The sequence below is a fragment of the Tenebrio molitor genome, chromosome 2, assembly GCF_963966145.1.
Source record: "Tenebrio molitor chromosome 2, icTenMoli1.1, whole genome shotgun sequence".
In the NCBI taxonomy this organism is placed as follows: domain Eukaryota; kingdom Metazoa; phylum Arthropoda; class Insecta; order Coleoptera; family Tenebrionidae; genus Tenebrio; species Tenebrio molitor.
The window spans coordinates 6,386,401-6,413,088 of NC_091047.1; the positions used below are offsets into that span (position 1 = coordinate 6,386,401).

Below are 26,688 nucleotides of genomic sequence, written 5' to 3' on the forward strand. Positions count from 1 at the left end.
ATGATGTAAACCAATTGTTAGCGTCATTAATAAATAACAATTATTAAAAATCACTTTGAAGTTTTTATTCTGACATCAAAAAAGCAAGGAAATGGCATTATAGAATCAAAAGTTGGGTTATATTCAATAAAGGCCAGTTCACACATATTTGTCAGTTAAATGTCAGTTATGGCCAAGATTCCGTGTCCGGAATAGTACATTTGGTTGCAAAAAAAAAAACTGTCAGAATAAAATTGACACATTTTTACAATTCTCCCATAGTGTCAAACCTTCTTATGAGAGATAAGTTAGAATTAACGTCAAAATTCAATGACATTTTTTAAAATTATATTTGATAGGTATTGTCAAGTAGACAATTACATAATTGACAAATAAACAAAATTACATTAAGAAAATTTTCGTTTCCCGATTTTTTTGCAACCAACTGTATTTTACTAGGAAATTAAGCAATTTTTGAAGAATAAATGCAGGTAGTGATTTTGAGGAAATCATTCCTCAAGGTATCTTCGAGGAGGCTAAAGTGGCGTGATTGAATTTATTGCCAAATCAAAAATGTAAAGAGAAGTATGAAATCGAATCGAATATTATTTCAGAAACTGGATATTCGAAACAGATTATTTTGGTTTATTTTTCAAGCAAGTCGTAGATGTTAAAATTATATTCCATGTTAAGATCAACCGATAATGTCTGGAATCAGTTTTAATAATGTTGAATAGCACTGCACTATTACTTGATAGTAATATCCGTAATAGTGTATGTACTCCGGCAAAATTGCCGTGCCGCCGGGTGGTGGAGGGTCCAGATATCTATTAATACAGTCGTTTTCAATGACATCCGTGCTGTCAATACGACAGTATGTTGGTATCACTTGCTGTTTCAGTTTAGTAATTTTCAATTTCCCAATTTGACAATTTACCTTGACGCGGCAATTTGACAAATTCAAATTATTATCTATCATTTCCGACAAATCAGAGAGTCGAATTCGGATTCCGAGAATGATTTAGTTTAACTATTTTTACATCATGTTGAAGATTGAGTTCTTGTTTGTTGTTAATGATTCACGAAATATAAATTTTCTCTTACCATAACCTAAATTTCTTGTTTTTTCAACTGGGATTTGCTTATATTCTGAATACTGGTTATAAATTTGTGTGTACAACCTGCCACACCATATTTAAAATGACACTGACAGCACGGGTGTCGTTGAAAACGACTATATGTATGTACATAAATTGCATTTATTACAAATTACTGAGAATTTATTTTTTGACAAATTTTCGAAAAATCTTCTGACATTATTAATTTTACTCCCCGTACATAGAATACCATACTTTCCACCCCAAAACCAGGGGGCAATAAAAAATGTATTTTTTGATAACTTTCAAAATTCTTTCGTAGAACTTTTTCAATCTACTACAGTGTGAGACAGATGAATTAAAAGTGAGATACTCTTTTGCAAATTAAGAGTTGGTGGTAGACTGCTAGAGTAGTTTTAGAGTGTTTCCATTTTGTAAATACATATTTGACAGGAGTTCCTCTTTTACTGACGGCCTGGACGGCCAAACATTGAAACTAATTTAACTGTCAGGATATTTCTAGAAGTTCCTTTTTTTGAAACTTACGATGAGTATTTGTATATCTACGTACACATTTTGTCGATGAAATCAAGAAATGTGCAATTCAAATTTTATTTCGTTTTCTTCTTGAACCGAGTAATGCGCGGTTTTGTTATGATTGAATAACGGATTGCTGCCAGAGGTTGCCGTAAAGATAATTTTGCTCCGAACGACCAATTTCTTTGTTACGCCACTGAACATAAAAATCTAATGTCCTATTAAAAATAAAAAAGTTATGACTTGTTTCACGATTTCTATAATTTTCAAGGAAGTAAACATGTTTTTATTGATTCCAAGACTGCAGCTTCTCATCATTCCCCATCTCCACGTCTAAAATAATTTGTTAAATTGTTTTATCTTCTTATCCTTCTGTATTGTCGGAATGAGTTATTGCTTGTTTTGGTGATGCGATAAAAAACTATTCTTGTGCACCAGATTAACGTCGTCGTCACTTAGCCTAAGAACGACATCGGGAGCATCCAACGATTGTAAACCGTGCAGATTTCTTAACTCGCTTTCATCATTAGTCTCCAAGTAATAATATAATAATAGCGAATGTGCAATAATGACGACATAACAGCATGATTTTATAGCAATATAAAAACTGGTTTCTTGCATCGAGAGTCAAGAGTTAAGTACATAATTCTGAGAAGGAGCGTATTTTGATGTTTACTACATTTTTTAATTAATTACAAAGTATCCAACTTGTCATGAGGCGGACGCGTTAATTTCCGATATCTCTTTACAACGTCTCACCAGATCTGGTCTTTTAAACATCCTCAGCCTTTTATGTAAAACCGGTGCATAATAATTACCTAATAAAGCCAGGCTAGTGATTTAAATCGACGAAAAAATACCTCCGACTGTTTTGTTTTTCAAACAGTCCGTGTATCGCAAGTTGCGCGAAATATCACCTCGCGATAGTCGCACTGTTATTCGATATAGATTCAGTAGGAGTGGTATAGGTCGGGAATACTAGAAAATTTCGGATCCGGATAGTAACACACACGTGTAAAAATGGCGAAACAGTTGTCTTTTAACGCGAGTTTAAAAATAAATCTCTTCTAATACTCGGCGCTATTTTTCTAATTAAACGCGTCATCATCATTATTATTATCATAAAGGCATCATCATCACGAAATTCGCTCCATCCCAACGTTTCGTCATTACTGTGACACCGCCACCATTAATAACCGGATTCCTCGAGCCAGGTGATTCGAAGAACCGACAACAATTTAGCAGAAAATAAGAACAAGAACTACAAATCCTTCCCGTTGAGGCTATTTTTAGACGACGCGGCAACTCGAGCTCTTTTTTTCGATAATCGACCAACTACGGTCCATATCATTAACTTACGTTCGCACTCGCGGCGCGAACGAGAAATTTTTGGAAAATTTTGAGCCACACTGTAGATTGTGATCGCGCGATTGTCGGCAGTTTGGACGCGAGGGGGCGCGATTTCGAAAAAATCTAAAATCTAGTTGGTCCAACTGTCACTTTTGACATTTGTTAATGGCAGAAATGTCAAGTGGGGGTGAAATTTGAACGTTGCAAGAAAGTTTGGCCGAAGTGGACAATTATGGTTGTGTTGTGAGTGCGTTCGGCGAAGATTTGGTGTTTTTAGGCGAGCCAGAAGAGTGCCGGAGCCGTGGATGGGCAGATGGACAGTTCGGCGCCAGAGCCGGATCCGGGCCGGGCGGGCTTCCGCATTGTCCGCGGCGCGCGCGTAATTTTCCCAAAAGTCGGCCGCAGGACAGGACCGTATCTTCCTGTCGCCGGCGATGGCAGTAGGCGTCGCTGCTGCGCATACCTCGAATTCCTGCCGGTGCTGCGAAGGTCGCGGCTAGTCGCAAGGCCTTGTTAGGCGCCACCGAAAGCGCAGCGGCGGCGCCGCCGAATTTCCGCCCCGGGCGCCCCACGTTCGCGCCAAACCCGAACACACCGGTTGCTCTTTGGCCGGGCCCGATGGCGGCCGAGGAAGGTGCCGCGGAGCTGATGTTGTTTGTTTGGACCCCGAGGATCTCCGCGTGAGTCACGCCGCTGTGGATGTGCCGGTTTCGTTTTCTCGCTGGAAAAGTCCGATGGCGATCGCTCCGCCGTCGGCGGTGCGCCAGGCTCATGACAACAAGCCCCCTCCGAGGCTGGCGCTTCGCCAAGGGTATCCGCGTTTTTAATGACGATGTTTGCGTAACACCAACCGATGCTGGAGCTGGAGCTGGAGGTCCATCAAGAATCGGACAGTTACGGGCCTGGGCTCGGTCGTTGGACAAAGGCAAAGTACGTCATTCGCAGATTTGAATGGTCGAACCCGATTGGCCGTCCATCCGACTCGTCTAATTTTCAAACCAACGACCAATCACCAGACCGGTACGAATTAGAATAATTTTTTAGGTCCAAAACGGAAACAACACATAAGTTCTCTTACTCAAAATCCACTGAATATCAAATGTTGACAGTCGAAGGATCTTTTAAAACGAGAGAATTTGTTTCTTTACAAGACATTACATCTTCTGAAGTAACTGAGGATGTCATCTATTATACTGGCTGATATTCTTTTTGACGTTACGTTAACAACAGAAAGTCCAGAAGATTAAACTTTATTTTTTATTATTTTGAATTTAAACTGTAGATCGTCGTGAGAATTATTACAAATAACATTCCTTTGTCACCCACAAGGCGACTTGTGATCATGTAAATATCGTATTTCGAGTTTTGTCTGGATTAGAAGAATTTAAAAGGTTAACTGCGCGACTACGCCACTGAATATTTTTGTTTTGTCAATGTACAAAAAACATTACGATGTTCTTCTAAGTTTAATTATTCTTATTGGATGATTTGTAATGCATTTTACAGGATCACGTATGTACCTACTCCACAATCAATTATAGAGCTTACTCAACTACGATGATGAAAGGCAGATCTACCTGATGAACGTGATGCAGGCTTGTCCCAGATTATTTGATCTGAACAAGTCATCGATGATTGCTGATGCAAGTATGGGGTTAGTGCTGTCTGAATGGTTTTCTAACGCAATGAACATCATAAATGTGATGAATGACATAGATCGACAAAATTTGACTTCGTGAACGAGGTTTTATAATAATTTATGTTTTATAGCTCCTGACAGAATGTAGCTTCTTTTTTTTCTACTACGCAAGAATTGGACACAACCAGACAAAAAAGAAAAATAGCTCGTCACTTGCAATATTTTGATTAACTTTTTTTTTTCCAGCAGAAAGCGTCCTCAACAACTACAAATATGTATAAGGTGTGTAAACATTTAAAACTACCGTTTGGAAGTACATTTTTTCTGTTCTTAAAACGAGCGTTTTAACATTACTTTTTCCCTTGATTCTATTCACCACAATTTTGAGATTCTAACACTAATCTGCCATTATATTTACGTTTCAGCGGCTCTATTGTCTTTTTTATATTTCTTCAATCTTCAATTAACATTACTTCGCAAGCTTTGACATTTTTGTAATGCGAACGTTTTATAATCGATAATTCTTCTTTTTCAAAAACAAACAGATAAATTTGGGAATTTATTACAAAGCTCCCGAAAACATATCATGTTTGTTACTTCCACTTCTGATTTAATTATAATAAAAATTTTAAATTTATACTTTCGAATGAAAAGCTTATTCCCAAAATGTGAGTGATTGAAAGTATTTTCATTTTATGTCGCACATCAGAGGATTTAGAAAATGTAGGGCTAATTTTAAATTTGTGATTTACATCTGGAGTAGTTCATATGTTTCAATTTATATTCATTTGACGTTTCGTTTGACCTTCTTCAGGGGACAAAGAAAAACAAATCAGCGTACGCAAGCACGTATATACAATCCAACGCACTTTGCGTTAGCATATTTGAAACTGCACTTTTAGTCACATAATCACTGTGGGCGCCAAAATTTTTGCAAACAATTTTAGGTTAAAAATGTTTTATTGCCAAAAAATAGTACAGCTCTTGGATATTGATTGTGTTGATGGCACCAATAAATAAAATACGCGATCGAATTTTTGTTTTCTACAGTTTTTACGATAATCATGAATAGAAAAATAAAATATGTAAGTAATCAAAATTGGATTTTGAAAGAACAACATCGGTCTTTTGCAGTGCATATAATAATTATGTGCTCGTGTTTTATTATTTTCTTCAACACATTTGCAAATATATTTTTGTTTTATCTTTTCTATTTGTTTATTATTTTTTGTAATTTTATTTGAAACGGATTAAATGTAAAGTTTACAATTTTTGGTCTTAATATGATAGGCAACCAACCATACATCAAAACAATTTTCTAATTATTGCATATACCGTATACGAGCATTGACAATTCTGCAACAAATCCAAAAATGCCTAATGGAGAATATTATTAATAATATTTGAAAATTTTACAAATTCTATTGCTTGTACAAACAATAAAGCACACGTGGACGTGGACCGTCATATGTATTTTTTTAATTTTCATAAAACTTTGTTTTGAAAGTTCATTAAATAAAGCAAAAATTTGATTTTTATTTGAGGGAGGAAGTAAATTTGTGAGAAACCTTTAAATTTGACTCGTCCTTATCTCTGTCGTCCTTAAATGTGCAGAGCCACCTTTTGTTCTTGGTTTAAATTGAATTTTTATGTAGATTTCCATAATGTGGGAAGCTATTAATCGCTAGGTGGCCATTGTCGTTTTTGTTCCACGTGTCTCGCGGTTACGTCACTTCCTCTAAACTGGCCCCTCCTAGCTAGAGAGAGACGGGTATAACTCGGCATCCCCACCGAACGAATTGCAAATTCGAAGGAAAGTCGAAAGAAAATATCGGGAAAAGTACAAGTTGTCATCCGAAAAATTATCAATTTCTGGAAAATACACGAGTAAAAAAGAGCGTTGGTGTTTTTCTTTGGAGCCAGCGGTAAAAACTTGGGGTAAATTTGGCAGAGAACGGTGTTCGGCTGTCATCGTTGACACAACGCAGGATTGGTACTCCGGTTGCGGATTAGTCAAAACAGCAACTTTTCAGTGTTTTTTAAATGACGTTTTTTGCGTGTTTTCTAATTGGAGATCGTGGATTTTGTTCTTGGATGTTGTTCGGGGCCATTTGGGGTGCGTCGGATGCAGAATTTCGAGTTGTTATGGAGATTTGACAGTGTTGAGAGAGTTCGGCATGAATGAACCACCCTCCAGACCCGTGCGTAAATGGTTCCCGCGCACTGCATGTTGGTAGTAAATTTCTATGGTTCCATGACAGAGCCGCCATGATGGCTTTCTGTAATACACGCTCAACATGGAAAGTTTCAAAGTTGTTTTACGGTATTTGTGACTGAGTGCGTGTAAACAAAAACAATGGGAACGTACTAAGGACCGCGAAGTACCGTTTAGTGTCCGTCTCGGACGGTCCGAGGCGCGGGAAGGCCGTTTTCGGGCGTATTTTATGTTGGCCCTGTCGTGTGTTTTGTGCTGTCAACAAATATGTCCAAGCTTTCGTTCAGGGCGAGGGCCCTGGATGCCAGCAAGCCCATGCCCATATACATGGCAGAGGAGCTCCCGGACCTCCCGGACTACTCGGCAATCAACCGAGCGGTCCCCCAAATGCCCTCGGGCATGGAAAAAGAGGAGGAATGTGTAAGTTCGCCCGGACGGCAGCCAGGCGTTTACCCACCATCTTGCCGCCATATTGCCTCGCGTTCTCGCTCCCATGCGCGCCCGGCAAAACACATTTTCAAAACAATAACCACCCAAAACAAAGCCATTTTACCACGCGACCGACACAATTCCCATCCAGTTTGGCCCTTTGGCCACTTTGCCGCACTTAACTCGAACTGTCACCGGCCCCTTGTCCCTGTCATCGCGACAAGACCGCCGCAACGATCATGCACCCCTCTTTAACGTCCTTAATGCTATTTGGGGCCCTTACAGGAGCACCATCTGCAAAGGGCCATATGCGCGGGGCTCATTATTCCCACGCCGGAAGTTGCGGACATGCCAGACAAGGAATTCTACGACAAGGTTTATCCCGCCAACTACAAACAGCCCCGGCAGCTCATCCACATGCAACGTAAGGCCCCCATACACGCCACACTCCCTTCCCTCAGTAGCTAGTAGGGGTCTGTGGGACCGCACCGACAAAAATCTTCAGTGCTGATGTTACATGTTCGACATGAACTCAAAACACCATTCGATGGTTTTCCTCTGAAATTTTGTGGCCAAATTGACGAAAGTGTGTCGCATTGTGCGAATGCTAAACACTTGACGCGAATTATCGAAATGTTGACTGAAAAACATTGAAATCACATCAAGTAAACATAACCTCAAAACTCGAGTTCATCTGTTATCAACATTTTCAAGTGCCACTTAAGGGATTAATTTGGGTGATTCAGACACGGTTATCTCATCCTTCAATCTCAAATAATCCTGTCGTCGAGGATTTTTCCAATTTCGTATCATCGAAGCAGTTTGTTTTTGGAAATTTGCTAATCCACGTATGAGTGTTCAAAGAATCGCAAAAACAATTTGGAACGTGGGTTTCGAGCATCTGAAAATTTAATTGACAGATAAAAATTGCATTGTTGTTTACAAAAGAATTTAAAAATATTACACACATATCTGGCAAATAATTGCACTAATCATATCAATTTTGGTTTATTATTAGAACCAACACATCATTTGATGCAATTCGGTGTTTATTAAATGTGCATTTAAATGCAATCCGTGAATCACCAACACAAATTCGTTAATTACTTTGGTGAACTTTCAAATTTAATTTCAACAAACTGCAGTAAAATTTCGTTGAAAAGATAAATTCAAAATCAAATAAATAATAAAATAATCAATGAAGTAACTCAACCGGTGGATTTTATTGTAACCGTCAGGATATAAAAAAATCTGAGTTCAGACTGAAGAAAAGTGAAGGATTGTTTAGATTTCAAATTTTAACGGAACGCCAAAACATTTTTCAATTACTTCATCGCCAAGTCCAATTTTTTAATGCAATTTGAAAGCGATTGCGGATTTTCCCCATCGTGTTAATTTACAAATAATCCAAGCTCAAGGCTGGGGTATTCTGCATTTGAGAAAAAAACTGAAATATCCGTTTTAAAAATTCAAATTCCAATAAAAATATATCTGTTTCTGTTAAGATCATATTCGAAAGAGCGATCCAAAGTTTGAGAAATGTGCCTGTTTATTTTTATTTCTTTCAAATATTGGTCAATCATCAAGTGAAATAAATTATTAAATATTTTCTGTCCCGTCAAAGCGAATTTATCTCACTGGAAACTCTTCTTTTCAAAGTGTTTTCATTCATCGGAATGATGAAACGTTTTCATATCTGATTTCCAGCAAATCGTGATGCTACGTTAATAACCAATTAATGGAATCTCACTAATTGGAAATTATTTTGTTATAAACTCACCATTGTGAAATATATTTTTTTCAATGCCGGCATCCATTTACTGACGTCGTCACGTGAAATTTTTCATTAGAATAACGACGGTAAACAGTAATTAATTCGTTGGTGAATAATTTTTTAACAACTGTAAAAATGGTTGTAAACTCGTAGAAAAATGTACAAAGCAATTGAGTAACTGGATTTTTATTTATAAATTTGCAAGATACAGATAACAAGGTGAAATTTGATCTGGTGCAGATTTTTGCGAAGTTTTTTAGTGAATGAGCATCTTGGGGTAGATTCTGGGTCCAGATTGGTAATCCGTACGATGGGAAAGATTTTTTGCACCGACTCCATGTTGTCCAAGTGGTTGGTTTTCGTGAGCGCGAGAGGCTTGGACGGATGGGGTTGGGTGGCAGGGAGTGGGCTTGACTGTATCGTTTTTTTGGGCGTGTTTAGCTTTCACGATGGAACAAGACATCCCCGACTACGACATGGACTCGGAAGACGAACGGTGGTTGCAGTCGCAGGCACAGAGGCTGGAGTTGAGTCCGTTGAAGTTCGAGGAGATGATGGACCGGCTGGAGAAGAGCAGCGGCCAGACCGTGGTGAACATCAACGAGGCCAAGGCCCTGCTGAAGGAGGATGACGATCTCATAATCGCAGTATTCGATTACTGGTTAAACAAGCGACTAAAAACCCAACATCCTCTAATCCTGACGGTGAAGACGGAGCAGAGGGCCGGTTCGGCCGCCAACAACCCCTACCTGGCGTTCAGGCGGCGCACCGAGAAGATGCAAACTCGAAAGAACAGGAAGAACGACGAAACATCATACGAGAAAATGTTGAAACTCAGGAGGGATCTGCATCGGGCGGTGACGCTGCTGGAGCTCGTCAAGAAGCGGGAGAAGATGAAGAGGGAGCACGTCCACCTCACGGTGGAGATATTCGAGAAGAGGTACCACGCGAGGGACTTCAGCGGCGCCATCTACGCTGAAGCATCGGCCATCAAGACGACGAGACCGGCCTTCACTCCGATCTTTCACAACCACTACACGAACCAGAGCTGGTCGAATAAGGCTATTCTCAAAGACGAAGTTATACCGAGGAAAGAGAAAAGACAGTACAAAAAGAGGAAGCACAAATCGCTGGGGCACACTCGGAGCGGCGGGATCGGGACGACGGGAATCGACGGTCTGGGTACTTTGTCGTCGGACGAGGAACCCATGCCCCAGCTCTCGCCCGAACCCGAAGAAGTCGAAGACGAGGGACAGTTCGCTTTCCGACGTAACAAACTGTGTTCTTACCACATGGTAAGTCGACCGTTTGCCCCCAAAATCTCACCCATTTTTTTTTCTTGTCATTTATGTCCATCTCGTCGAGCTCAGCCGGATGAGACTCCAACTTTCTATTTATAAATCAAAACAAAAACGTACGAGACAGAACCCAGAACAGAAATAAAATAATAGAAGTAAAAACATACAATTTTTAGGCACGAGTACTGTGCTTCACACGCTTGCCTCAGATATTGAATTGCCAACGTCCTCCGGAGTTGCAGCGTCTTCTGCATCCTTCGAGCCGAAATGTCGGCGTGTGCATTCGATCGGTGGATGGCTTAAAAATATCTGAACTTTAAACTCGCGAAACGGAACCAAAGGCGATACGTCTTTTAATGTTCGCTTTTCACGCACGTGTTGTACTAGCTGAAAACAAGAAAAAATTAAATAATATTTATACATGTGACCCTCTCGAAAAGTAACGCACAGCGTCTGGAGATTGGAGATTATACTTAACAACATAGCATGCTGGGAGATAAGAATTATCTAGAGTTTTTATGCTTCAAAACGAAATAACAGTTTCTTCACCGTGTTGATTAGATTCATTTTTTACGGAAGTAAGAAATGTAATTTTGAGTCAGTTTAAAATTGAAAGGGAAAAATAAGAAAGAACGAAAGGGATCGCAGGAAAGACAACACACGCAGAGAAATGAAGCACTCTAAAACTCGGCAGACAAGATCCAAACGTTTTCTAGTCTTTGATTTTTATTTTGACGGAATTTTAAAAACCAGGATGTACTAAACCGCATTGTTTACGTTTGTATTTTTTACACGAGACTATTTAAAAATTAAAGCCGCGGCGAAGTCCCGGCAGGAAATGTTTTTGATGTGGCTTTTTGTTCGGTAAAATAATCATTCGTATTGCAAAAGTTGACCTTGTAGACGCATTAAAAATTCGTTTTTTGTGATTTGACTTGCAAAAAAATGTATCGCATTTATTTGAGTGAAAGCAAAGTGTGAACAAAAAACCTTCTGGAACTTGTGCCATTATTAAGTGAAAAATAAATTAACCAACTAATTGTGTCACGGTGAGAGTTATTGCGAAATTTTAAAAACTAAAAAAAGCCGTTAAGTGATAAGGTTAGTACAATCTGTACCACTTTACTTGAAAAGAAGTCAAATGCTTGATCAAAATACGAAATTCAGCTTGTTCATTTTTATTTCGGTGCTTAGATGGAGCAACTCTTGTTCTTATCTTATTGTTTTCTTTAAATTTGTAATATTTTTTAAAATTGTGAGGAAACGTTTAATAGTTTAAGGTATTAGAAAATAATTAAATAGTAAGAGACAGTAATAAAAAATATTTCAACATTCAGTCGTCGCTAATATCTCGTGAACCATAAAACTGAAATTTTACAGAAACAAAAATTTTAATTTAAGTTTTTTATTTTATTGTTTAAACATTTAAGTTCAATACACCAGATTTTAAGTTTAATCTACAGGGTGTTTCTGAAATACGTGTGTTAATTTTAACTGGTAATTGAACTCGTCAAAAGGAACAATTTTTCTATCTACCATTTTGCCGAAAAACGACGTTTAATTCCAAAAAAAAAAATTGGAGAGATTTTTCACTAAAATAGCCCTACGCCACTAAATACTGCAATGGCTAATTGAGATCAGCGCTAATATGAAAAAAACATCAATTTTCATCCAGAAAACGTGTTTTAACGCCGAAATCGAAATTCAAATAAATCTACCCGTATAGCAAAAAATCCACTTCGTATGAATCTGGTTGTTTCACGTTTTGAGGTAGCTTAGTTTTGGAGATATGAACGGTTTTAGGAAAATCTTTCCTAGTTTTTTAAGCCATTACGCAAGGTTTTTCTCCAAAATGGCAGAGAGAAAAGTTGTTCCTTTTGATGAGTTCTATTACCAGTTAAAATTAACGCACTTATTTCAGAAACACCCTGTATATTAATTAATGTCGGCTACGAGTCATTAGTTTTCAAAGGATATAAAAACGATTTACGAGCTATTAAAAATTATCTTAACTCACAAATACATTTTTGTGAGTTACGAGACTTTATTTTATACCAGCTTATAGTATCTTCACATGACTCTGAAGGCTCGAGTTGTAAGACTATAAAACTCAAATCATCCGTCGTTTTTTGGGCATACTTGCATATATAACCTTTTCGTTTGACTCTGACGGGTCGAGTTCTGAAACTAGAAAAAAAAAAATTCCGCAAATAGCCCGCGTTGTTCTACCTACAAGCTAAGTAAATTTGTCTGAAAAATATTTTAGCGCAAGGGTCATTTTTCTTTAAAATACCTTTTCATTAAATGGGCAGGTAGGAAACTTAATACTTCCGATTCCCAGATGCTCGGCTATTTAGTCCGTTATTTGCATGGAGCGGTGCTAGCAGGATTCAAGTTTGGCTGTACTAGCTTGCAAAAATGCAAAAGGCCGTTTCGTTGATTTCATATGATGAATATTAACACAAGGTGATTCTGAAATAAGTTTGAAAAAAAAAACGGTAATTGGTGATGATGAGAAGAAGTCATTGACAAAAAAATTTTCTTATAAAGGTTTTTTCGTTTTCGAGATACAAATGATTGAAAATTTGGTCAAAATTGCTAGTACGCTGCTGAGTTAGAGATTACCTGATTATCTTGGTAGTTTAGCAACAATAATCAAAGGTGCCCCTCAGTCACAAACGCAACCTTACTCCTCTCGGTCATTTCCATAGAAACATTTACAAAGCAGTGTGCTTGCACCTACGACTTTATTATGGAGTTGATGTAACAATGGTTGCTAATGAAGTGAACAAATTCGGACAAATTTTCCCTATTCATAGGCGTTGGAAATACAAGGATATAACTAGGGTAATTTCCATCCTTTTGATTTCACCTTCTAAAGTCATTTACGCAGAATTATTTTGTGTCAAGGATACTCCACATTTTTTTTTCCAAACTTATTTCAGAATCACTCTGTATTTATGTAGTTTTACGAGTGGAACTGTCAAAGTCACTATAGCGGTGTTTTCATTAAAATACATTCTTGGGGTTTGGACAGGTAGAAAACGTAAAATTCCGGGTTTTCAAATGATAAGGAAATTAATCCGTTATCTACAACGAGCGCTACTTAGAATTCAGTAGCGTGCAGAAATGCAAAATGCCGCTTTGTTGTTTTGGTGAATAGTGTAGATTATAACTTGAGCCTTCAGAGTCAAGTGAAAACACTGTATGTGATAATGTACCGCCAAAACCAAAAGTTTTGTGGGTCACGAAGTATTAGCAATTCGGCGACGATTTTATTGCGAGGTCTGTCCAAGTGGATTATGAAACAATTGCGTCCAATAATTTTTTTTTTACCATACTGAGGTCAAATTACGTAGTCAAGTTTTTAGACTTGAAGAAGAGCTTCTATTGTATTTTTTTTTGTCTTACATTCGATTTAGCTTTTTTCTTCCTCTTCGGCTTCATCCGGAGCCGTTCCGCATCACCGCTCACAATACTTCACCAAACTCGATAGGTACCCAAAACCCTGAGCACCATTCCATTAGTTAGATTTTTCGCCCCCCAAATTAAACCCGATCGTCTCACGGATTGTTTTTTTGGTTTGTTTTTGCAGCCGCTGCCGGACGTGGGCAACTGGCCGTGGTGTTCCAAAGAAGAGAACGGTTTGGCGGACAAGCGTTTCCGTTTCACTTTGACGTCCCTATCGAACCCGAGACGTTGCATAGGCTTCGCCAGAAGACGCATGGGTCGTGGTGGTAGGGTCATATTGGACCGTATTAATACCGACAATGACGATTTCTGGCGAACGCTGGATTTCTCCATAGTCGAACCGAACAGTAAACCAAACGATACGAATTTGTCGGACGGTATAGTTAAAATGGACACTAGTTTTCTTAATAACACGAACGTAAACAATAATTTACGAACTGAAATTAAAAGTGAGTTTAGTTATGTGGTGAATAACAGTGGTTCACGGACAAATGTGAGTGATGTCGTCGGTGGTGAGAGTGAAAGTGGGGGCCAAATAGAGATCAAGGAGGCCGCGGAGGATCCGGAACCTCCCGTTCACACCAAGAGCGACGAGGACGAAATGGTGGAGATTCTTCGGTCTGTACGAAGGGATTGGTAAGTTGGACACGGTACCCGTACGTCGTTCAGTCCGCGGTCCGCAACCCCAGCCAAGTCACCTTTCACGTAATCAGGATTCTTGCTTCGCGTTAGGAAATTAACGATCCGGCTTCTGTCAGCTCAAAGAATTAGGTAATGAAAGTGTTTTCATTGTCGGTTTAAAAGGATTTGCAAACGTTTTGTATGGTAAAAGCAGGATCTCGGTGACATCACTGACAGGCCACCGCGAGATGATTGATTGTGAATGATACACGTGGTTTTTATTACAAGGTCTCCAGCGGTAACGCTCTCACATTTTATTATGCTGCAACAGCGCTTCCAAACTTTTTATTGCACTCGGTAATTGCAATTCGGTGAGCGGCTTCAATTTGTGAAGCGACATACACACACCAAATCTGCCGGAAATGACATCAACTGCGCTTTTGTAGTGTGTATTGTTTACGAGCAAATAATACAGGGTGTTTCTGAAATACGTGTGCTAATTTTAACCAGTAGAAGAACGCGCCAAATCATGGAACTTTTCTCTATAACATTTTTACGAAAAAGCAATAGAAATTGATTTAAAATTTGGAATAAATTAACCATCAAAATGTATACCCACCTATGGGTAAGGGCGAAAATTTTCTGTTGTGATAGAAACAGAGCGTTGTTACAAAGTTCTATTGTTATAGAAAAAAATAAATAATCAAAATTTAGATTCTCATGGTTACAAAAAATAGAAACTAGTATCACACAAAACGACTCGTTTGGTAAAAATTGTGGGGGAAAAAATCTTGGAATACTTTTACGAATTTTACAAAATGTTGTAGAGAAAAGTTTCATAAATTGGCGAGTTCTTTCACTGGTTAAAATTAACACACGTACTTCAGAAACACCCTGTATATTCTGCACCTCGTCTCTACCTGGTTTTGATAGTTTTTTTTTTTTTTTTTTTTTTTTAATTTGAACGATCGTGTTTAATATCGGAGAAGGTGTTGGTTTGTCGCGTGGGATGCTTTTTAACCTTTAACGTTGTGGTTTTAAGCCGCGTCAGAAATACATCAACGAAGAGATTGCCGATATAAATAACGCTTTTATCACGTTTTATTAATCTGTAGGTTTTATTAGCGAGGAACGTTTGTTTACAGTAAAAATTCAAAATGGGTATTAATAAAAAGATCAGTGACCCGTAAACCTGTTTCAATTATTTGCATATTTTAAAATTTAAAATGCGTCAAATATTGAAATTTAATTATAGCCATCTCGGTCCGGTACGAACGTGGATCTGCATTATCTGCCGTGTTTGTGCGGTTGGTTCGTTGCGAACCGTTTGGAAAACACTGGTTCGATGTTTTTGTAGTAATTGTTGTGAGCCTGTGACCCGGTAAGCGTGGAATTTGAAAGAGCGATTCAATCGATATTGATTTTTAGCGAATCGACTCGATACAACTGCGATATTTCGTTTGTAGTAAAATTTCGCACCGAATTTCCCTGATTTTGTGACGTAAGAACAGTAGTCCAGGTAGTGACGGAGAACCTTCGATTGAATGTTGACAAACAAGTGGGATGTTCCGAAGGATAACATAAATATAAATTATGAATCGAAACGGTCAATAATTTTGACATTAATTATAAGTAATAATTCAGAAATAATAATCAAATTGAAAGGGAAATTCGTGGGGTCGGTCTAGTTCGAGAAGAGAGAAGGATACAAGAAATAATTTATGGAAATTTTTTCTCAGGATGAATTGTTTTTTTAAAAGGAACAGTTGCTTTGTTGTATTTTGATATGAGCATTGCAAAAAAGAAAAACTTCTGTCGACGTTACTGATTGATGCTGTTCAATGTTTTTTACAATGTCGGAGAATAATATTCCAGAGGTCATTCGGTTTTCGACCATTTCTTGAAGAGCGTTTCAGAAATGCGATGTCGAAGCCTCTAAGCTAATAACATTTTTGTTTGATTTATGATTCAGTTTCGACAAATATTTGTTGTTGTCTACATACTGCCGTGTCACGTATTCAAGCAGGAAAACTACGAAATCGAACCACAAGCCGCAACGAAAAATTCCTAATGGACCTCTTTGAAATTGATATTATATTCTTAGAGACGTAAAATGTGACTCGAATATTATTTCTTTGTGGGATTTTTGTGTATTTGTATGAAAGCTTTGAAAAGCCACGATTTCTGTTCTGTTCGGTCCGTAAAAGGCAATTAGCATTCAATGTATCAAATTGACCGTGATTGTTTTTATGGTAAATGAATAGATATTTTTTACTGTAAAGCTTTGTTGATATTCGCGGCATTTGTAAATTTGCTAATTACGTTAACCTTTACTTTTTCAATAAAAATTTTAAAGCATCTTTAAGTAAACGTTGTGCAAGTCATCGCGCTAAGAGATTTTGTGTGTTGTCGTCGGCAATTCTCGGTGGTCTTGCTCGTGGAGTTCTTCGGCAACACACGAACTGTCAGTAGGCAGCACGTAGTAACGTGTGTTCAAAAAAGTTTGTGGTCAAGAGGCCCGGTGTTTGTTTTTGTTTCGGTTAACCTAGCTTCATCAGGTGAATCTCAGAAACCGTTGAAAGAAAGGAAATAATGTAAAATGAACCGAAAACTTTAATTTGACATTTATTATAACAAATGAAAGTGTGATCGAAAGTGAGGTTATGAATCTGAAGGACTTGTCAACTAAAAAGGCGACCTACGGCCTGCTTGACCACAAGTTTATTTGAACACTCGTTAGTCCAGACCAAACTACGATTTTTTTTTATGGTAAAATTAATACAGTCGTTTAGATAAAGATAGTAAACTCATTTTCAAAAGTGACTTCTCTAGAGGTATTACGAAAAATACTTCTTTTGAATGAAACGTAGACGAAATTGTAACAACACCAATGTGTTAAAATGTGTACTATAGCTATTTATGCACCAAGGGCGTTACAACGATGTTTACGCCCGGAGAACGATGAATCCAGCTCGAGGGCTTTAGCCCGAGAGATGGATATCGTTCGATGGGCGTAATCATTCGGTGACGCCGTGGTGCACACAAGATTTTATTTTTCACTATACGTGTTCTTTAAAAAAAAAAAATTGGCATCTTTGTAATTTTGAATTGATGAGGGCGTTATGAATTCATTACGCCCGCTTATTCTTATTACGTCCTGTATTATTCCCCGGTTGTTATGGACATGTTTACGTATTTCGTATCCTAGGAGTTATCATGCAATTATACTAAAGTGAAAAATAAAAATATATAAAAGGCTTTTGTTTTCAAAATAAGGTTCTTCCGTAGCGCAAGTTTTCTCCGTTGTTTCAAAAAATTAATTAGATCATCAATATTGTTTTACACATTTTGAATTAGATCTAAATCAAAAGACCATGAAGGTAAATTTCTGTTATTTCTACTCCGAATCAATTTTTAACAAGTTTAGATGAATGCTTTTGATCGTTACAATCTTTGCCAGGACCGACCACTTTACTTTTACCCAAGAAAGAACTGAAACGCTTCTTTTCAAATCTTTTACGTATAGATCATCGTACCTATTGTGTCCTTTTCCTACGTTCTCGAGTCCATTTAATGCGTTCTTGGACAGACCGAAATCAGGTCTTCAGGTTTTCCTCTGTACTGGACTTCAACTAATTGCTACAGATTCTACTGATTCCCGAAGAATCGTGGAAAACAAGAACAGTTATTCTTTTAATTAAAAGAAATACTTTCCTACTCGAACGAGAACCGCTCCACAATTCGAGAAACTTCTTGTAAATGGTGGTTCGGTTGTTTTCTTCTATTTCTGCGTCGCCGAATTACCAGAATAAAGCTGACAAATTAATTTTGTAATGATAAATTTGAGATGAATCATCATGTCGCTATCTTTCATGTACAGGCGAAAATCATGAAACGTAGTTTGTAAATGACAAAAAAGATTAAATAGTCAGCAGAGGAACGAGTGTTTTAAAATTGTGCGTAATGAAAAGTTATCCGTCATTTTGTGAACTACCGTGAAGAAAATTTGTAATCGAGTGAACCTTTGACTCCTCTTCGATTGATTTTGTTAATTGTGGTATCTAAAGTTACATGATTTGGAGGCTAACACAATTAATTTTAGTTACTAAAATTTGACATAATGTGTCTATAGTCTTTTCCAAAACCAAATAACCACCAAGAATGCATTCTACGCAGAAAATCAACTGACAACGTTGTAGACTTTGATTTGATTGGTCTAGGCATCCTAGTAATATCAAAATTGCCATTACTATACACTTGTGTAATTTTGTTTTCAGTTTTCACCAACTTAATTCAACAGGTGGTGGTTATTTGGGTTTGGCACGGCCTATATTTAATCTTTCAAATATTTTTTTTTTAATTGTTTTACGTTAATTTAAGTTTTTCGTCATATTTATAGTCATTTCTTTGTAACTTGAACCAGGGCTGCACGCACGTTTACATGAAACGACAATAAAGAACTTCCTAACCTTACTTTCCCCATTTTGCTGTCGTTTATGCAATACATTTGTTGCAGTTGAATAAAAGAAATATCCTCGAAATTATCTTTTTCTATTAAATGAGTCTTTGTGAAACTGTTCTTTGTTTTTTTTTATACGTATTTAATGCGACCAAAGTAGAAAAAATAGTATATTACACTGTGACACTCAGTACTCCTCCCTGCGTTCGTCGTGCCCCAACCAACTCGTGTCACAATCAAGCGTGTTATAAAACTCGTATAATTATATATTATTTTCTATTTCGCTGTCACAATGTGACACTGGAAACAGTGTACACAATGATCAATTTTATGGCATCGTTTCTAGCGATTATTGAATATGAGGTTGGTATTGATAGTAAATATCAGTCTTAAATGTGATGTCATTTGAACCTGAATCCATCTTGTGGGATCAAAATAAACTATTAATTATTATTGTAACAATAATTCCATTAAAATTAAAGTCACGAGATCATTATTTTATATTTTTAAATAAATTAATGAAGCCGAAATAGAAAAAAAAAATGGCATGTTACAGTCGTTTCACAAGACATTTTGTCGAACTCGTTGCTTTAGAACACTCTTCGCTGCGCTCGTCGTTCCCTAACCCTCTCGTTCGACAATAGACTGTCTTGTGCAACTGGTATAACAATATACTATTTTTTAATTTACTCTTCAGTAATAAAACGTCATTTAAAAATCATCACCTACGTTATTTTTTCTTCTTTTTTTTGCTGTATTTTATTTGATAATTATCGGTGCAATTCGATCACCGACATTTACAAAATTGATTCGAATACAAATTTTTCTAATCACACTTAATTTTATGGTTTTAAGGGTGTCCGTGAATCGCAAATGACAGCGTGTGGCGTGTTTTTCACAGGTGTTTATACGGGGTCATTATAAATGATTGTCTCATCGCAGTAGGCGTTGATGATGTACTTGAATGTGCCGCAAGCTTTATAACATGAGACTAGCATCGCCGATAGGTAGCGCTGCTGGCGGTAGTGTAAATTTGTCTGTTAGTTTGTCTAACGTTGCGAAGCTAGCGGCACATCCCAAATTTGTGTGGGTTTTCAACGCCAACTACGATGGGACAATCATTTATAATGACCCTGTATTTTACCGACTTTTTGCAATAAGAAAACAGTTCTTTTCAAAACTATGTACGAGTAGATATTTAATTAGTTAATTACCGAAGATTTTCGTTACAATATGTACGATGATGACGCCACTTTGCCCATTGACGATACACAGGGATCGGTGACGTAACAAAAGTAAAAATAAATTAAACATCACCTTTGGTATATTCTGTTTTTTTTTTTTTTCCAATTTATCCCGTAGCTATGTTTTTGTGCCGCCACTGGCGCGCAGCTTTTGTTGATTGCGCTATACTTTCTTTGGGCCGAGCCTAAAATTGTATCTATTAAAAAATTAAGTAATACATTGCAGGTCACTTATCGATCACCGATTGGAAAGTCAATAAAAAGAAATGTTATTTTCTTTCGTCTCTCTTATGTGCACGTGTTACAAAAACGACCACCAGCTACCGCACACATCTAACTCGGGCGGAAATCATGAAAGCTACAAATTTTATAAAATCAACGATCGTTTTCATTTGGGTAACGAAACTCGAGCGTCTCCGAGTCGCGAAACTGATTTTTTATGCAGTGAATAATGCAGTCGCGAAAATTCCATCCGTTGATAAAGGTGCAGAATATAGATTGGCTGAAAGAATTTTTATTGAATTTTCATCTTCCGTGAAGTGACTGAAGCGCGGAATGAAATCTTCGCATGTATTATTTAATATACATATTTGCATCACGTCTCGAAACTCATGAAAATATAAAACAGAGATCAAAGAATATCGTCGATGGTAATTTATGAGGAGATTGTTATAAAATGAGATCATTTTTGCATACAATTACTCGCGTCTGTAAGTCGAATCGAACGTAAGGAGTGTCTTTAAAAAAAATGTAGGGTTTTATTTGACCGTGGAATTTTTCTTTTGTTCCATTTCCGTTTATTTTTCCACCGCGTTCAGATTGTTGGTCCGTTGGCGTATCAAACCAGACGGGAGTTGTATAGTTTTCAAACTGAATAACGTCCAATTAATTCCTCGGAGCAATTAATCAAACAATCGCCTTTGTGCGAGGAATCACATACTGCACGTTGCGTACATCAATATTCGACGTTGAATATGAGTCGTTACGAAACGTGCCGGTGAAAGAAGACCGGGAACGAAAAATTTTCAATTAAGAAATTGCGTAAAACGCAATAAATGTTTTCGATTCGTTTTGAAAAGAGTACTGAATTAGCATTTCGACTTGTTCGGACGTTAATTGAAAAGAAACAGTCGTTTTTAATAAAAACCGTTCAGGATTTCGTTTATGATGTGACATTTTTCGTTTGCGAGGTTGTTTTTGGTTTGATTGGAAAAACGAGGCTCGCGGAGCGCTGCCGGTGTGATAATTATGACGTCCGTTGTTGTGTGTTTATCGATTTGAGAGTGTTTCGTTTTGCAGGTTGCACTTCCGGCCGAAGACGCCACCGCCGGACCAAGAACCGCCGTGCGGCCTCCTGCCAGCCAGCGAAAGCTACTTCGTCCCCGGTGCCAACACGTCTTTCTCGATCGAGGTCCAGTCGATGGAAACGCCAAGCACGCTCCTGGACGCTTCCGCTTTCTTAACCGATCCATTCACGTTTGACAATTTGGACAGTACAGAAGACGTACCGGTAACCGACACACGGCAATCCAGTGATAAAATCGTGCAAACGGGCATTAACCTGAACGTTAATGTCGGTCTCAATACGCTTACTCCTAGTGTTAACGATAGTAGTAGTAGTGTTTTTTCAAATAGTAACGCGAACCTCACTGATAGTATCAAGTTTGAGGAGTCAACGTCGTCGTCGTCGTCGGACGAGAGCGACGACAGGACTATCGGATGTTCGAGGTTTCACGTGTCGGATTTGGGCGCGAGTAAAAGTGTCACGTCCAAGACGCAGCCCGTTTCGAGTACCTTGACTAGTCCTAAGTTTAACAGTGTCAACGCCGTGTCTGACGGGAGGGCCAGGAACGCGACGGAAGGGAGTTTGGGGAACACCAACGGCTTGCTGTCCCAGTTTGGGTTCGATGGTAGGTGCAGGTTGCGAGAAACGACGCAAAAAATTGAAAAGTTGTCGGCCATTTAATCTAAATTTTGACAGTGACAGATCGTCAGCACGTATGCCGATCCGAGTGTGCCGGACTGTCATTCGTTCGAATGACAAGTTTGACGTTTGGGATGAAAATGGCCGATGCGAAGCGTCGTTTTTGAACGTTTGTCGTCTGACCCGTTGGAGCGCGTCAGACTCCTCGTTTTCTGGACAGAACGGTGTTATTTCAGTTGGTGTCGTTTTTTTTTTCAGGTAGGGCACATAACAGTAAAAGATCTTACGCTTACTCTGGCGGAGTTTACCAAAGTGTACCACCCATCAATGCTTCCTCGGGCACGTTGAGTCTTCACACTTCTGCACACACTCTTACGCTTAATAGTCATAGGTGAGTACAGTACAAGTGGAACGGAAACGCTGAAAGGTTTCGTTGGGTTTTCATTTTTCGAAGACGGGCACAAAATCGTTTCGTTACGGTCGAGCAAGTCCGCCTGATGTGGAGGAATCAAACGAAATTGTTAAGTAATTTTGTGTTTCACGCACCGTTGGGTTTTTTATTTGAGACGATTTTCAAACATCATCTCGGAATTAAGATGTGAAAATTTTTAAAGTAAGATTCCCGTACCTTCACGTCCTCGTGCGCTTGTTGAAGATGACATTTTCAATATTGGCCCCCTAAAAAGAGAGTAATATTTTTTGTGACTTATAAATTATTAAATTTATCCTTGCAGCAAGTTTGAGAAGTTTATGGCCCTTGGGAAAATCAACTGGAAAAAGTTGATCCGACTTCTCGTTCATTGAACAATCTTGGACTAGGACAAAATTACTTTTGTTTCAACAGCGAGACAAGTTTGATTTTGATTTTTTTGTCGGTAGTATTAATATGTAATTGATTTTTTGGTTTAATTTATTTTCATGGGAATTTTCTTAGCGTAGCTGTAAAGATTCCTTGTGGATATTGCGCTGATGTGAGTTGCAAAATAGGAATGCGCTGCCTACACCAGCTCAAAGCGCAATCAATTGTAAAATGTTCATGTCAGATGGAATTTCAACATCCATTGTTGTTGATGCTGGAAACGGCACTTTTGTTTTCAATTAAACTCTTGTTCATGCTCTTGCATTAATAAGTAAAAGTTGGAATTATTAACTTGACACAATTTTCTACCAATAAAAAACCGAAATCAAATTTGATGCGTGCAGCGCAGATGAGGAGGACCGGGATGACGGTAAATGGGAGACATGAGACATCCCAACGCGGCGTGCATTTTATTCGTATTTTATCGCGATCAGTTAACCGTTGCAGTTGTGAAAGAAACTATAAAATGTATTTGGTCGCGTCGGGTGCGGATTCGCCTTTTGCGGCAACGCGTCAAGTCGTAGGCAATTTTCCGGAATGATCGATCGTTACGATAGAGACCGGACTAGACGTTCACGAAAGTAATTGGTTTTAATTTCAGTGCCAACATTTTAGAAATACCGATAACGGACGACGCGGAACCTGTCTCGAACAAGCTGGTGAATTCTCAATGTACAGAACCAGGCACGGTTACGACCAACAACAAGACGAAAACCATCGTCCGGAAGAACAATCTGGTAATGGAAGTGACGTGATGCTCATCGTCAGACCTGCGATTGACGAGATCGCAGGATGGCTTTTTACTATCAAGGTGTTTCATTTTCTGCTGGTTATACGTTTTCAAGATTTGAAATGCCTGTCAGAATTTTACGTTCTCATCATTCAGATTGTACTAAGTATTACATAAGAAGAAAACATAAAAAAGATTATTGTTGGGGAAAAGTAGAGCAAGTTCCGGATGATATGTAATCGATTTGTTTTATAACGGAAAAGGCGGGAACTCGCTGTTGTGGGGTATAATGATGTTATTACATATTATTTTTCTTTTTGTTAACCAATTTTATTGAGCAGTAATTATCATAAGTTGAAGTTTAGTGGCGTTTTCATGTCTTTTTAGATAGGAACGGTCGATTATCGGTACATTTGTTTCAAGTGCTTAAGAGTCTGGCTGGAGTAACATCGTTATATTTCACGACGTTCGCTACACAATATTCATCTGTCGTGCTGTTGTATACATTTTGTATGAATGTATCGGTTTCAGTGTAAATCGCGTAATCTCCAGAACTGTTGCATATTTTAATTTTTTAAGACGAACATATTCTAACATATAGTATTATTGTGTTCATTAAGTGATCATAAATTACTCAGTTTTAGTTGAATAAATAAATTTGTAGAAAAAGCAGGCATTTTCGCAAAATCTTACCAATAAACTAGACTTCTATTTTAAGGAGTTGTTAATTTATTTTCTATTGTAATTATAACCCTAGTGTTAATGATTCATGAGGCTGTTGAACTATTATTAGTAACTTATTACATTTTGTAAATGAAATTTTGTGAACTGTACTTACACCATTAGACCGCTGTATTTTCATTTGATTAAATTTATTTTTTTAAGCCATTATTTCCACGTTTTGTGTTCGTGACATGTGCAAAAAGGAACGTTAAAAAATTAAAACAAATGTAAGAAGTTAGTCGAGTCTCGTGAAATTTCTATCTGTATAAAATGTTGGCACGTTTATAAGTTTAAATAGTTAACAATTTGTCAAAAGTGGTGTTACGTCTTTCAATATAAGCTTCTCTGTGTCTATTTAACTATTACCATCTTACATTGGCAGATCGTTAACGGTACGAAACGTTACAAAATTTAATTTGGAAACAAGTTGTTCATTTTATTGTATGTTTTATAAACAAAACTAACAAAAAAAGGCTGTTAGAAAAAGTTTGGTATAAATACGCTCTCTTTAATTTCTTGATAAGTAAATTCGATAAATTTTTACTATTTTGAATAAGACTTTTGCTCGTTTATTACAAGAAAATTATTGTAAATAAATACCATTTGTTTGTATATAATTATAACAAAACTAGCAGTATTTTTTGTACAAAAAGTTTGTCAATTATGTTTTTTAGATGTTAAGTAATGATAATTTAGGGCAAAGGTATTATTTAAAACTAGTTTAAATTTAAAATTAGAATCAATGGTGCAAGCTATTAGATAATAAGTCACATTCCTACTTCTGTATGTCATTGTTTGAATTAACGGTTTAAATGCATCATGTGATTGCCGATTTTTATTATATTCTATTAAAATTTAGTAATTTTGATATTTAGACTGTTAATTCACTAATTTATTATAAACGAAAAAAAAATAAACAATGCGACATTTAACAATGTAGACGACCAACTATATTGTTTCATGTTAAAAAAATTCCAAAAAAATATATAAATGCTTCAACATTGATTGTGGCACTTATTACAACTGAAATTTTAGCATTTACACCGTCAAGAATTATTAGACCGTTGTCCTTTTCGGTGAGATGAATGTTGAAATTGTCAGTGTGGATAAGCCGTAGAATGTGGTATTTAATTTATATATAAAGAAAAAAAAATTAATAACGCGATTACTATATACGGGTCTATTAATGAACGTTCTGGGTTTTTGATTAGGTCCTCTGAATGTGAATATTTGTAAATATGTGATTAGTTTATGTGTATGAATGATCAATAAAATCTGTCATGCAGGTTTTAGATTCTAAACTATTCGTTTATTTTTAGTAAATTGTACATTAAAAAAGTGGTACGCCATTATTCCACCGATTCTCCTCCTCCAGAATTGGGCACCAGACCCCGCAGCGACAGATCGTACACCACCTCTTCGATTTTTTTCACGTCGTACTTAAGCGCGTCGAACCTCTTCCGCAACGAGTCATTTTTTAAGTTCAACAAGCGAAAACCCGCGTTCAGTTCCGCCACAAATTTGGAAATCTGCAACGGCCTGTTGTAATCGCCGTAAGTTACCGAGTTGACGGCGAAGCGCGACAATTCCGTCGCCAGATTCAACAGCCCCATCAGGTAGTCCTCCAGGTCCAGGTGTAGTCGGGATTTCTCGTGCAGGCCCAGGATCTCGGCGACGGTCACTTTGTCCACCAGAAAACCCTTCTCCAGAAATATGACCAGCGCCGCCAGGAAACACAAGCGCTGGGTGGCGTAGCGCCAGTGGTCGTTGTAGCGGTAGTACTGACCCTCAGGTACGACGTCGTTCAGTCGGCTGAAACCCGCTCTCACGTCTTCGAAGAGATTCCTTGCTGTGCCACAAGCTGCTGAAACTTGACACAAAAATAAACCTAAACTACTGTCGTTCCCTCAATGTACCTTCTTCCCCCATTTGAGAACGGTGGATTATCTGTAAAGTGGTGATGATTTCGCGGAGAGGCTTTTCTATGTCTTTCATTATGTTGCGAATCTCCTAAAACATTTTGTTTACGAAATGTTTCACTTGTCCGTCCACTAACCTCTCGGACATCTTGCTCACAATTGATACTCTCTTGAAACGGAGTAAATATACTCTCTATTATATTTTCGCTGTTCATTGCAATGCTTTATTCTCATCAGCCATAAATCTAAAAAATATTTCTACGATGAAAACAACGCCAATACGACTTTGCCTGTCAAATGTCAAAAAACAAGATGCGTGTTTGCGCTGGTGCCAGATTGTGAGGCACGTTGCGAAGAGAATTTAATTATTTCCTTTACGGGAAAACTTTGCGGTGGGTAAGTTTCTGTATTTTTTTCTGT

The 26,688-nt window shown here is 37.8% G+C and overlaps 2 protein-coding genes, 1 long non-coding RNA gene and 1 other non-coding gene across 5 annotated transcripts; 2 read left to right on the forward strand and 2 right to left on the reverse strand.

Annotated features, from left to right (window-relative positions):
• The first annotated feature begins 4,456 nt into the window (after positions 1-4,456).
• On the forward strand, positions 4,457-4,637 carry LOC138125151 (small nucleolar RNA U3). The gene has a single exon (XR_011157364.1). It is a non-coding gene; the product is annotated as a small nucleolar RNA U3 (small nucleolar RNA).
• Positions 4,638-6,615: 1,978 nt separating this feature from the next.
• E(Pc) (Enhancer of Polycomb) lies at positions 6,616-25,650 on the forward strand. The gene is made up of 7 exons (XM_069038015.1): positions 6,616-7,237; positions 7,532-7,670; positions 9,462-10,315; positions 13,914-14,425; positions 21,413-22,023; positions 22,296-22,428; positions 23,498-25,650. The coding sequence occupies exons 1-7, from the start codon at positions 7,085-7,087 to the stop codon at positions 23,649-23,651; spliced, it is 2,556 nt and encodes an 851-aa protein (XP_068894116.1). The 5' UTR covers positions 6,616-7,084; the 3' UTR covers positions 23,652-25,650.
• Positions 9,783-13,888, reverse strand: LOC138123362 (uncharacterized). Its single transcript, XR_011156765.1, has 2 exons — positions 13,730-13,888; positions 9,783-10,705 (listed from the first exon to the last, which is right to left on the reverse strand). It is a non-coding gene; the product is annotated as an uncharacterized lncRNA (long non-coding RNA).
• trsn (translin) lies at positions 25,637-26,548 on the reverse strand. 2 transcript variants are annotated; one of them, XM_069038026.1, is made up of 3 exons: positions 26,406-26,548; positions 26,266-26,359; positions 25,637-26,213 (listed from the first exon to the last, which is right to left on the reverse strand). In XM_069038026.1, exons 1-3 carry the CDS (start codon positions 26,481-26,483, stop codon positions 25,699-25,701), a joined length of 687 nt encoding a protein of 228 aa, XP_068894127.1. In that variant the 5' UTR covers positions 26,484-26,548; the 3' UTR covers positions 25,637-25,698. The 2 variants fall into 2 exon arrangements, with proteins under 2 accessions (XP_068894127.1, XP_068894126.1); XM_069038025.1 differs by having other exon boundaries at positions 25,637-26,219.
• Positions 26,549-26,688: the final 140 nt, after the last annotated feature.